Source organism: Cetorhinus maximus, chromosome 19 (assembly GCF_964194155.1).
Source record: "Cetorhinus maximus chromosome 19, sCetMax3.hap1.1, whole genome shotgun sequence".
NCBI lineage: Eukaryota > Metazoa > Chordata > Chondrichthyes > Lamniformes > Cetorhinidae > Cetorhinus > Cetorhinus maximus.
Window position 1 is genome coordinate 71912320 of NC_135897.1, and position 12453 is coordinate 71924772.

The following is a 12453-nucleotide window of genomic DNA, read 5'->3' on the forward strand; positions in this document are numbered from 1 at the left end:
AGTTGGTCACTGTTCTGGTCTTGCGATTGTCTGCAGAATAAATTTATGAGCTTAGCTGACAGGCCTTGGTGAGACCACACCTGGAGTATTGTGTGGAGTTTTGGTCTCCTTACCTAAGAAAGGATATACTTGCTATAGAGGGAGTGCAGCGAAGGTTCACCAGACTGATTCCTGGGATGGCAGGATTGCCGTATGAGGAGAGATTGGGCCGACTAGGCCTGTATTCACTGGAGTTTAGAAGAGAGAGGAGGTCTCATCGAAAACATGAAAAATTCTAACAGGGTTGGACAGATGTGATTGCACTAGAGAGAGTACAGAGGAGATTTACCAGGATGTTGCCTGGGCTGGATAGTTTTAGTTATGAGGAGAGATTGGATAGACTGGGGTTATTTTCCCTGGAGCAGGGAAGATTGAAGGGGGACATGATTGAGTTATATAAAATTATGAGGGGCATAAATAGGGTAGACAGGAAGGAACTTTTCCCCCTGGTGGAGGGATCAATAACCATCCCAGATGGCATAGATTTAAGGTAACAGGCAAGAGGTTTAGAGGAGATGTGAGGAAGAATTTTTACACCCAGAGGGTGGTGGGAATCTGGAACTCACTGCCTGAAAGGGTGGCAGAGGCAGAAACCCTCATAACATTTAAGAAGTATTTAGATGTGCATTTGCGATGCCATGGCATACAAGGCTATGGGCCTAGTGCTGGAAAATGAGATTAGAATGTTTAGGTACTTATTTGGCTGGCGTAGACTCAATGGGCTGAAGGGCCTTTTTCTGTGCTGTAGAACTCTATGACTCTATGACAGTTAGCAGTGGGCAGAATAAAACAACAACTGCAAATAAGCAGATTTAATCACATGGAAATGAGCATCAGAAGGCCACCTTTCCCAAGTTGCCCTCACACATTTCCGTGCAGATGGTTACAAAGCTGTATTGGCAGAGGCCTGGCAAAATAGTGTGTCAAGTGGGAAAAGAAATAGTGAGTGGAGTATGGGAGAACAGGGTGGATGTTGCGGTGAGCTTTATTTTGCAAGCCTGGGTTACACAACTGCTGTTTGTATTAAAAATTGAGAGTCCAAAAAATGTTCTGTTCCCCACAGTAAAATGTCTACATGTTGGTGCTGATAAATCTTTCATCAATTTAACTGCAAAAGAAAAACAGGTTTTCAAAGTAAAAGCTTTCCATTTGCTGAGTCTAGATAGTCTGAGTTGTTTTGGCAAAAGTAGTGAATTGTCACTGAATGAGTTTTAAGTGGGAAAACCTTGGGAGTGATGTATGTCTTAAATAACGTGCATTATTCCAACAAATTCCATTACCGCACAAAACCATTTAAAATTTATCTGCTTGCAATATCTATATTTGTATAAAATTGAATTTTAATTCTGATTCAACAGAAGTCTTCAAGGGTTGCTTTCTTTCTCCCTATGCACTTCAAGTAGCATTAAAGATCTGTCCGCCTTTAATCCAAACGTACATGTCATGTCCATCAGGTGCATTTGCAATTGGATCCAGTAACATGACTCAGGTAACTTGGGACTGTGGGGAATTGATCTTAACAAATGTATTGATAGATGGTGGGAATTTATTTATAGAAAGTGAGTTGAATTACTTCACCACGGGAGAATTAAGCATGTAGTTATCAGAACTGAAACTGTGTTCCAATTCTGCTGCATAAGAATCAGAATTTTTCAAAGGACAGAAAACATTATAACTTTTGTTCAGACCCCTAAATATTATTTTTCTGGTCATGGAAACGTTAATCCAGTGTTCCCAATTTTCCATCTCTGGGGCTGACTGATCTATTGGTGCTTTGTGGTCCCACAAAATAACCTGCCACAACTGTGTAGCGTATTACAAATGATCTGTTTTTCTGCAGCCTTCTTTACTCTGGCCTTTTAAATGTAATCCTACATCATTACTAATTTAAAGTGGAATTAAATGTATGCACACTACTAGATTGTGAAAGGATTTGACGGAGTGGATGTAAAAAAGATCTTTTCATTTGCGGTGGAGACCAGAACTAGGCGCCATAAATATAAGATAGCCACTGATAAACCCAACAGGGAATTCAGGAAAAGCTTCTTTATCTATAGAGCGGTAAGAATGTAGAACTCGCTACCACAGGAAATAATTGAAGTAAATAGCACAGATGTATTTAAGGAGAAGCTAGATAAATATATGAGGGAGGATTTAATAGAGGATCTGGTGCCAGGGCTAGATGTAGGAGGAGGGTGGATCAAAACACTGGTGTGGATCTATTGGCCGAATGTCCTGTTCCCATCTTATGTTGTAAATAATATACAACACTTTGTATATAATTTACAGATACATGTGACAACTTGTCTCAGTGGAACATTCTCACCTCTCAGTCAGAATGCTGTACGTTCACGCCCCACTCAAAACCTGAGCACATTATCTAGGCTGATGCTTGAGAGTAGTACTTAGTGAGTGTTTCAATGCTGGAGGTGCTGTTTTTTGGATGAAACACTAAGCCCAGGCCCCATCTGCACTCTTAGATGAACTTGAAAGGCATTATCTGAAAAAGTGCAGGGGAATTTCCCAGTGTCCTGGACATCATTTATCCCTCAACCAGAATCATTTAAATAGATTTACTGCTCATTTATCTCATTGCAATTTGTGGGCTCTTGCTTTGTCCAAACTGACTGCTGCGATTTCTAAATTACAATTTAATATAAATTACAAGTGTGCATCAAAAGTACTTAATTGCAGATAAAGCATTTAAGATCCTCAGAGCAGTGCTATATCAATGCAAATTTTACTAATGTCTGTGGGGATGAAACTTTATACTTCATCATATATAAGTAGTCATTTATCAGTTTGGAGGGAATTGTAGAACTATCCACAATCTTGTACCACTCTTCATAAATGGGATTTCTTGTATGCTAAAGGAATTTACTTTAGTTATCTGTGGGATGTCAAAGTATAACTTTCTATCAAACACTCATTTCTCAGGGAATTACTAGGGCTACCTGAAATTACTTGTATACAAGATTGGTTGCAGTGAAGTCTTTGTTTATAGTAGCTTGCCAGACTGAAAGCTGAGTTAAAGGCAATAAGATTGCAAATAGAAGGGTAAACAAAGATTGTCAGGCATAACATCCCCACTAGATGGTGTAACTTCATCCACTGCCTTCATCAGTAATGTCAAATCGTTGCTTGATGGACTGTACTTGCCTCATCCTCCCCTGAGAAACAAGTACTCCTTGGCTTGCAAAACAGGATGAGGGACCTTTCATAGATTACATATAATAAAAACTTCCTGGAAGAGTTGAAAATAGTAAATGCCTAGAAAATGGACAACTAAATTTATCTCAGGCACAAGTTAGCTATCAAAAGATGGTAAGGAACAGGTACAAAAATCTTAAAATTACAACCCAGGCAAAAGATATAAAATATATACTTTTTTATGGGCATATTCTTCCTGATACCTTTTGTATAGAGAATTACTTTCCTTTGGGCTGTTATCTTTAATAAAAGAATATAAGTAAGACCAATGTATGGGTTACAGGTTATAATTTAAAGGAGCTGTTCAGATTTTTTGCATTTAAATTAATGGATACTGGAAGAGAGGTTTAGAAATAACCAAAAATAAAATCTGTTAAACTCATCAAGGCATCCAGGTGATGTTGTGAACTGCTTCTATTAACCTGGACACATTTCTTGCAGGCCACATGTATGCATGGAGCAGGAGCTGGCCATGGTGGGACACAGACAACCTTGTGTGCAGGCTTTCACACGGATGGTTAAAGTGTGGAAACAGGGATGTACTGCACAGCGGTGGTGTGTTGGGTATGAAAGGAGGTGAGTGAAATGTTGTTAAATTGATAAGGACCTTGGATACCTCCAAGGCCCTATACAAAATTCACCAAAGTGGTGGTATTCTTGATTGTTTCCTGGCTGAAACTCAGATCTCAGATAACTCAGTACAGGCCAGGGAGTTAACCTGAGATATTTCTGGTCTTTGTGGTTCATTGACCTCCACCATCTGAGGCATCAGGGAAGCTGTTCACTTCTGACAGTGCACGTAGGCAAGTCAAAGCACTTTTCATTGCTGCATTTCTGTATTTGGCACATGTGTTTTTTTAAAAAGTAAAACATTTATTATTTTAACATTATTCTCCCTTCATCAGAAACCATATACCTTCACAAGGCAAGAAATTTGGCTTTAGAACTGCTGCTAGACCCCTGCCATCTCCATTTTTAGCGACCCAAAGCTATGCATAGGAGTTGCCTTTGAGGGAAGGATCTCCCAATATTCCCTTCCTGGGCGTAAGCACCTTGTGTCCATATTTTTGTCTCTTCACAGTAGGATTGTGGAGAATGGATGTTTAGCTTTTGGAATTATGAGTATAAATTCATAATTCTGTTGTAATGACCAGGTGAGAAGGTGTGAACTGGCTCCCCTCTATTCAACCTTCTTGGTTGGCCACAGCAAAGGTTTGATTTCTTTTTCATACCTTTTCAGAATGTATTTTGCTATTTAAGCTGTGAGCAGTGAGGAACCAATCAAAACAAGGTTTTCTTGAGTCAAAGAAAGAACAAATTTATTAACCACTGAGCCCGAGAAAAATAATAAAAACGCAATGTCAAGCATTCGGCCCTCATGCAGTCATTAGGGCCCAGACACATGCAGGCAAGCGTGTGCGCACACACACACGTATCAGAAATAAGGGAGTTATAGTCCATTTAAAAAAGGTCAAACAATATATGATGAAATGTCCTTAGATTGTCCTTGAGGTGTGGATTTTAAACATTGCGGCCGATTTAGGTTAGTTGGCTTCTCGGATGCGGTCAGAAATAGAAAATGTCGCAATTATTATGAAATCTCAGTTCACTGGTGAGTTGTTGGTAGAGTTGGCTTCTCGTACCGGGCGACATTCTTATTTCAAAAGAGAGAAAAGGAGAGAGAGAGAGCCCTCAGCTTGTTTCCTCTTCTGAGGACTTTCTTGACATCTCCTGTGTCACTTGCAATCTCTCCCTAGTGGCTGGGCACCCTTGAAACACTTCACCCATTGTGTATTTCCAAGAGGTTTTGGGTGGGTCTGTTGGTGGCAGCCATTGTTTCAATACCCAGTACTTTGCACTTTTAATGCCTCTTCCTTAAACAGTTATGAGCTTTGATTGGTGTCTGGACTATAGGAAATTTCTCTCTCTTCATGCTCTCTTAAGGGTAATCTGTTGACTTCTCACCTTTACCTTGCAATATGGGCTTGCATTTTTAAACAGTTTGCACTGTCTCAGTTCAATTTGCAAAATCTCCCATCAGTTGAATGTTGAAAAATCATATTTTCAAAAATAAAGGGGCAAAGCCTCATAACACCGTGCATTGAGTTCATGATTGAATAGTTCAGATAGGTGGTTCACGGAAAAGGGAATTATAATATATTGTATGAACTTCCCCATTTGCTGCCCTCTCTGCTCCTGGGTAGGTGTAAATAAAATTAGTTCAATAATGGCTGTTGGCAGATGAGCAAGTGTTAGTCTTACTCAATGCAATACACGATAGGAACAACGTGATATTGGGAACATGGCGTGCAGACAGGATTAGGGCTACTGCTTCTGTGGCAATAAACACCATTAAAGATTGGATGGCTCAATGGCCTGTTTCTGTAAATGCCACATGGTGATTCCATGCAGGGCATGAGCTAGTGACAAGCCACTCTTACAGAGGCCCATTCTTGAGTTGACCATGACCTGAATTTTCAGGGGGCTTGGCTGCTGCCATCCGAAGAGTCAGTGGGGAAAACATTCCTGCCAACTCCAGCAGGCCCGATGCCATTTCATGTTCTAACGAGCATTGATTGGTATAAGATGGGACTTCCACCCATCACCGGGAGGAATTCCCACCTTGGAGAACTGCCGGCCAATCCAGGAATAGCGCTGCAGTGGCCGGAAGAGGCACTGCAGGGAGTTGCCTGGAACTAAGTGTTGGTAATTGGAGGAGAAGTAAGTGGCAGGCGTCACAGGGCGGGGAGGGTAGGGAAGGCCTGAGGGTCACGAGGGGGAGCAACTGAGGTTCCTGCCCGAGACTGAACGATCGAACTCTGTTCTTTATCGGGCTTGTCCCCCTGATCTGCCATCAGCTCGCCAGCCTAAAAATGGAGGCTGGGTGGGAAAAGACCCTTAGGTGGCCAATAAGTGGCCATTTAAGGGCCTTAACCGGGGCGAGGGCAGTCTTCCTGTCTGAGACCCTGTCCGCCCCACCGTAAAATTGCAACTAGGTCAGAGTTGGTGGGAACCTGGAGGGAATCCTGTCCATGAAATTTCATGCACCCCCCCACCTCAGAACCTCCCCCCCCCGCCGCCCCCGGGGAGGGAGGAGCATAAAATTCTGGCCCATGAGTGATGATGCAGGATGAGATGCCCTGTCCATTTTACCCTCCTAATAAGTCCACCTCCTGAGATCAAATGCTTGCCATGATGTGGGGAAACTTGAACGTGGTTTCACATGCTAATGTTCCAGGATGCAGGCTGCTGCAAATGGCTGATTGAACTGTTTTAGATATTTGCAAATGAATCCAATTTGTCTGATGCATTGAAACACTTTCTGCCTCTACCTTGCAGGACTGGGTATTATACTGCCTATAGACAGGTGTACAATGTGGAGCTCCAGAACATCTATAAATGCTGCCCAGGGTGGAACCAGCAGAACGAGGAGCCTGGCTGCTTACATCGTAAGTGTCATCTTCCCGTGATGTTATTACAGCCCAATTCTCTCCAATCCAATGACATGAAGATGTTGTCATATGGGTACTGAGGAATTCATCGTGGAAGCAAGTATGTAAACCTGACAGCAGATCAGCTCACCGTCAGGTCTTTGGGGTGGGGATAAAAATGTGAAGTTGTAAAATATATTGGTATATGTTGACATCTCCCTAAAATTATGAATTTTTTGGCAAAAACTAAGGCAGTTGCTACAATCAGAGTGATATTGTTGAATGAGGCTTGAGATCTCCATCCAAGCAGTTTCTAAATTTCTTATAATATTGGGAAACACTCTTGTTGATGAAATACAATTTTACAAAATACATCACTTGCAGCTGTAAATGTATGGCGGGCCTCATCAAGTGAGGATAATCAGCCATTTAACACACCATTTAATTATTTTCTTGTTATACATTAAGCACAAGTACTTCACTAAGCTGTATCTGCTGCATGATTGTGCACTCTGTAATCATCTGGTAGAGGGTTGGACACAAGTGACCATATTAGACCATCCCTTGTAATTTTTCTTCAAACTCTGCCCTCATCCAGTGCTTGGGTGTTACAGGATATAATCTGTTGCTTCCTGGTACATTTTAAAAAAGTGCCGATCATGCGGGACAATGGGTTGGCACAATCTCCTTTCATCTCTAGAACCGGGTTTTGATTCAAATCCACAGTGAGGATACAAATCTCTCTCTGCAGACAATAAACAATCTAAGTATCCTGTTTTGAGTTCTTAATGGAACTGAATCCAAGGCACTGGTTGAAACCTGATTGAATTTAGGGCCAGTGGGACATTGTGGTTGAGAAAGAAAATGCCCACTGAAGTTCTTTTTCTATGAGGTTAGCGCAGAATATTTAGGCAAAGAAGAGAGAATTTTAATTTACATCTAACTCTATTAGTGATGATAAATGCAAAAAAAGGAAGCATTTAAATTCCCAAAACTGACATCCCTTGGGTGTATGCAATAGAGGTGGAAGCAAATTAATTGCCTTTAGAATGAAGATAAATAGTTTTATCTGAATTCCTGAAAAATGTTCCAACATTTTCAAGTGTATGGTGTCTGTATTTCCCCAGCTACATGTGCTATTGGTACTTGCTTCAATGGAGGGAAGTGTGCTGAAGGAATTTCTCAGGTGTGCCAGTGTCCAGAGGGATTCCAGGGCCCCCGATGCCAGTATGGTAAGTTATAGTAGAATGTATTCATTGACTTATTTATTGAATAGATTTGAATTTTATGTGGTAAAAATCATGCAGAACAGACATGCAGAGACCCTGTGTGTCCGTGCATGACAATTGGTTAACTTTAAAATAAATATTCTTATCCTTCTTTATATCAGCACCTGATTGGCTGTAACAGCTGATGATCAGACAAGACAAGCTGTTTGCACTGACAAAGGGTTCAAAAATTGGGGGGCCATAGCTTTAAAATAAGGAATTTAGATCAACAAAAGCATTGCTGACAAAAGCAATAGGTAATGAGGGAAAGTTAAGAGTATAAAGTTTAAAAGACAACTTCTGGAGAATAAGAGAGAATGGAAAGAATAGGAAAGAAAGTAGAAAAATGACCCCAGTGAGAAAGAGGCAAGTGTGCTTTGCCAAATAGCCACTTCCTATTCTTTAGAATTCCTGTGCTACTTATTCAGGGCAATGTTCAGATGAATGCTGCTTTGCCTTGGCAAATGTTTAGAGGTGAGCCCTGCTTTGCCAGATTTTTTTAATTCATTCATGGGGGAAAGCATCACTGGCAAGGTCACCATTTATTGCCCATCCTTAATTGCCCTTGAGAAGGTGGTGGTGAGCTGCCTTCTTGAACCGCTGTAGTCCACGTGGTGTAGGCACACCCACAGTGCTGTTCGGGAGGGAGTTCCAGGATTTTAACCCAACGTTGATAAAGGATTGGCAATAAATTTCAAAGTCAGGATGGTGCGTGACTTGGTGACTTGCAGGAGAACTTCACGAGCCACTCAGCTCCTGACCTCATTACAGCCTTGGCACAAACATGTACAAAAGAGCAGAACCAAAAGATGAGGTGACAGTGACTGCCCTTGACATCAAGGCAGCATTGGACCATTTATTGCATCAAGGAGCCCTAGCAAAATTGAAGTTAGTGGGAATCAGAGGGATAACTTTCCGCTGGTTGGAGTCAGTTGGAGTGTTGTTGGAGCTGCATTCATTCAGGCAAGTGGAGAGTATCCTGTCATACTCGTGACTTGTGACTTGAAGAAGTTGGACAGGCTTTGGGGAGTCAAGAGATGAGTTACTTGCCACAGGATTCCTAGTCTCTGACCTGCTCTGGTAGCCACAGTACTTATGTGGCTGGTCCATTAAGTTTCTGGTCAATTGTAACCCCCAGGATATTGATGTTGGGGGATCCAGCGATGGTAATGTCATTGAATGTCATGGGGAGGTGGTTAGATTCTCTTTTGTTGGCACTTGTGTGGCACAAATGTTACCACTTTTTAACCCAAACCTGAGCATTGTTCAAATCTTGCTGCATATGGAGTTTAGTTCAGAGCTCTCTTGGTCCAGTATTTGTTGGCGTGCGTAGATGGCTGGGAATATCCTTGAAGCTGCTTCCCTTCTATTGCGGTAACTCCTCTGCAAGAGTAGTGGGAACATACTTCTATGCATGTGACCAGGATTTCTGCTGCACTTCGGGTGATGTTAGGGCAGTGGATAAGAAGCCGCTCCAGGGAAATACCCGGCCTATATGTTACGTACCATTCATCAGGAAACATGTTCTGAGAGCACAAATGTTCTGCATATCCACTTGGTTATGTGGTTTTGAGAGATCAAAAGGACATTGTTTTGGCTAGAAATTTCTCTTCAGCTTCACCAACTCCATGGTCATAAATTTGCCAGAAGTGTAGCAGGAAACCCGCTTATGTATCTGCAGTAAGATTATGATGTCAGAGCATGAGCAGCTCTGAGGAAATTCCCAGTCTTACTGCAGAAAGAACTGTTTCAATTTACTGTTCCCTGTCCCATTACACTTACGTATTACGCATTACATATTTATGCTTCTGAACTTAACTTTCTAGAGATGTTTGACCTCTGATTACTGTTTTTTTAATGCCATAACCCAGGCAACCCGAAAGGTAACTGGTGTAAACTATAGCAGTACTGACATTGAAAATGTGAAATTACTGAGATGTACAGATCCCTCCAAAAATGGGGGCTTAGAGATGATAATCCATCACCCCTCACCCACTTCGGGCAGAATTTTCCCAGATTGTTGGTGGTGGGTTCAGGGCAAAATGAGTGGGAAAATCCTGGAGACTGATGAAGAGTTGGGATCTCGATGTGATCCTGCCATCTTCCAGCTTACCCTAGGATGGTATTGAAGGCAAGTGGGGAAACTCCCTTGGATCAGTCAAGAGCTTGTTAAGAAGTTAATTATGAGATCCTTAGCATTGAATCCTGCATTTCCCAGCCATGGAATATGTATCCCAACCTATTAGCGTCACTGAGGCGAATGTGTAGCAGGAAAAGTTTCTTCAGTGAAACTGGCAAGCTGTGAATGCTTTGGTGAGAGAAAAAGACTCCCATTGATGTAATGTTTGCACAATCCCCGGATGTCTCAAAGTGCTTTGCAAATGAATGAAGTATTTTTTGAAGTGAAATCATTGTTGTGATGTAGGAAGCCCAGCAGTCAATTTGCACACAGTAAGCTCTCCACAAACAGCAATGTGATAACGACCAGATAATTTGTTCTTTCTGACGTTGGTTGAGGGATAAATATTGACTAAGTCACCAGGGATAAGTACCCTGCTCTTCTTCAAGCAAGTGCTAAGGGATCTCTTACATCTACCTGAGCAGGTAGATGGAGCCTTGGGTTTAACATCTCATCTGAGAGACAGTACCTCTAACAATGCAGCATTCCCTTAGCACTGCCAGCATTTATTTATGTGTTCAAGCCCTGGAATAGGACTTGAAACTGAAACCTTAGTGTCTCAGAGGAAAAAGTGCTAGCAACTGAGCTGCAGCTGAAACCTGGGGCAGAATTCTACCGCCCTCCTGCCAGCAGGATTTTCCGGTCCCGCCGAAGTTTGAAAGGCTCTCTGTATTTTCCACCCCTGCCGGGCCGGGGCTGTAAAATCCTGTCCCTGAAGTGATCAGTTACACTGAAGGGCTCCAGCCATGGCCACCTTGAGACTACTGTTCAAAGCACTAGTTTCAGAGAGTGCTATCACTGCTTGACAGGTGTATGCTAACATCTTGCATATTGGCATGGACCTGTTGGCCTGAAAGCCCCATTTCTGTGCTGTAAATATTATGTAACACTGAAGTGAGTGCTTTAAATTTCTCCCCATCTATTTGCAGGATTTGAAATGTCAAGACTTAGAAACCTCAAGTTGAATTAAAAGTTTGGAGCCTCATTATCATCTTTGCCTCCTGGGCAGTAATTTGCTTTCAATGGGATGAAAAACTGGCAGGACCTATAGGAGGCAGGCAACTGACAGCTGAAGTCTCCATATTCAGTACAGTTAGCTGGGAATTCTGCCATCATTGCAAACAAGTTTAAATTAGCCCAGCTTTTCTTATTCTTTTGAGATACCCCCAATGTTTTGGCACTTTTCCTTCCCTCTGTCCGAATTTTGAGCGGGCGTTCTTCCTCTTCCCTCCCTCTCTGCCTCCCCACCACCTTCTCAAACTGTCACTTGTTATTCTATATCCCTCGCTTTCTTGTCCTCAACATGGCTCTTCACTTCTTGACAACATATAAATTCCCACCTAGGCCACGATTATGTCAAGGTAGAAACTGGCAATGCTGATGGAGGAGGAGCTAGGAGCTGAACCAATAGAAGAGGAGACAGCTATACCATTCCATGACCACAGAGTGGCTAACCTGAGCTCATGGGCCAGATCTTGCTAGAATGATGAATTTTTACTGTGCAGATTTGGGGCTTGAATTTGGCTGTGAGATTACCCACTTCAAATCCCTTATCCTGGTGCAAAATTTAAATAGCTGCATTGGCTCAATGGTAAAGTTGTTGCTTCTGAGTTGGACGGTTGTGTGTCCAAGCCTCACTGTAGCAATTTACGGGTGTAATCTAATTTGAAATTTAGGCTAATTTTAATCCAGCTAATATCGTACTTTTTTTTTTAAAAAAGTCTTTATGTCCTCTTCACATGACTCCAGATGTTTTGGTTCTCATCTGTGCTTTCTCAAATGACTACTTGAGTTGGGTGACACATAAATTTTGAAGAGTATTTACTCAGCAAGGCATTCCATTCAACAGCCCGTACTTAACCTGCATCCTGCTGGAAATGTCAAGAATTCCTCTGAAGTTGAACGGGAATTAGATGGACATTTGGATCCAGTTAAGGGGAAAAGCTTGTACTAAAGCTGTTACTTTAAAGGCTTTGGGCAGTTGTAGGGGGTGAGGGGAGTAGAATTATGTTAAACCCACAATTGTATGTGCAACAGCACATCAGAGTTCAAACATGTGTCATAAATGGTTCAGAGCAGGTATTACTGAACCACAGCCATGTCCTGAGGGAGGCTTATAGACACAATTTCCCAAAGAGTAGAAGGATTAACCACTGACTACTCTCATGCTGCTCCGAATAATCAATGAACAAACAACAACTTGCATTTATATCACACTTTTAATGCAGTAAAACATCCCAAGGTGCTTCACAAGAGCTTTATCGAACAAAATTTGACACAAAGCACTTAAGGAGGTGTCAGGGCTTACGACCAAAAGCTTGCTCAA

The 12453-nt window shown here is 42.0% G+C and overlaps 1 protein-coding gene across 2 annotated transcripts in view; it reads left to right on the plus strand.

Moving 5' to 3' along the window:
• The window catches only part of LOC144693912 (uncharacterized), a 333595-nt gene that overhangs the window by 10617 nt on the left and 310525 nt on the right, over nucleotides 1–12453 (plus strand). For both annotated transcript variants that reach the window (XM_078564124.1, XM_078564125.1), the window contains exons 2-4: nucleotides 3691–3825; nucleotides 6589–6698; nucleotides 7808–7912. In XM_078564124.1, the coding sequence (XP_078420250.1) occupies nucleotides 3691–3825; nucleotides 6589–6698; nucleotides 7808–7912 (350 nt within the window). The remainder of the gene's footprint in view (nucleotides 1–3690; nucleotides 3826–6588; nucleotides 6699–7807; nucleotides 7913–12453) is intronic.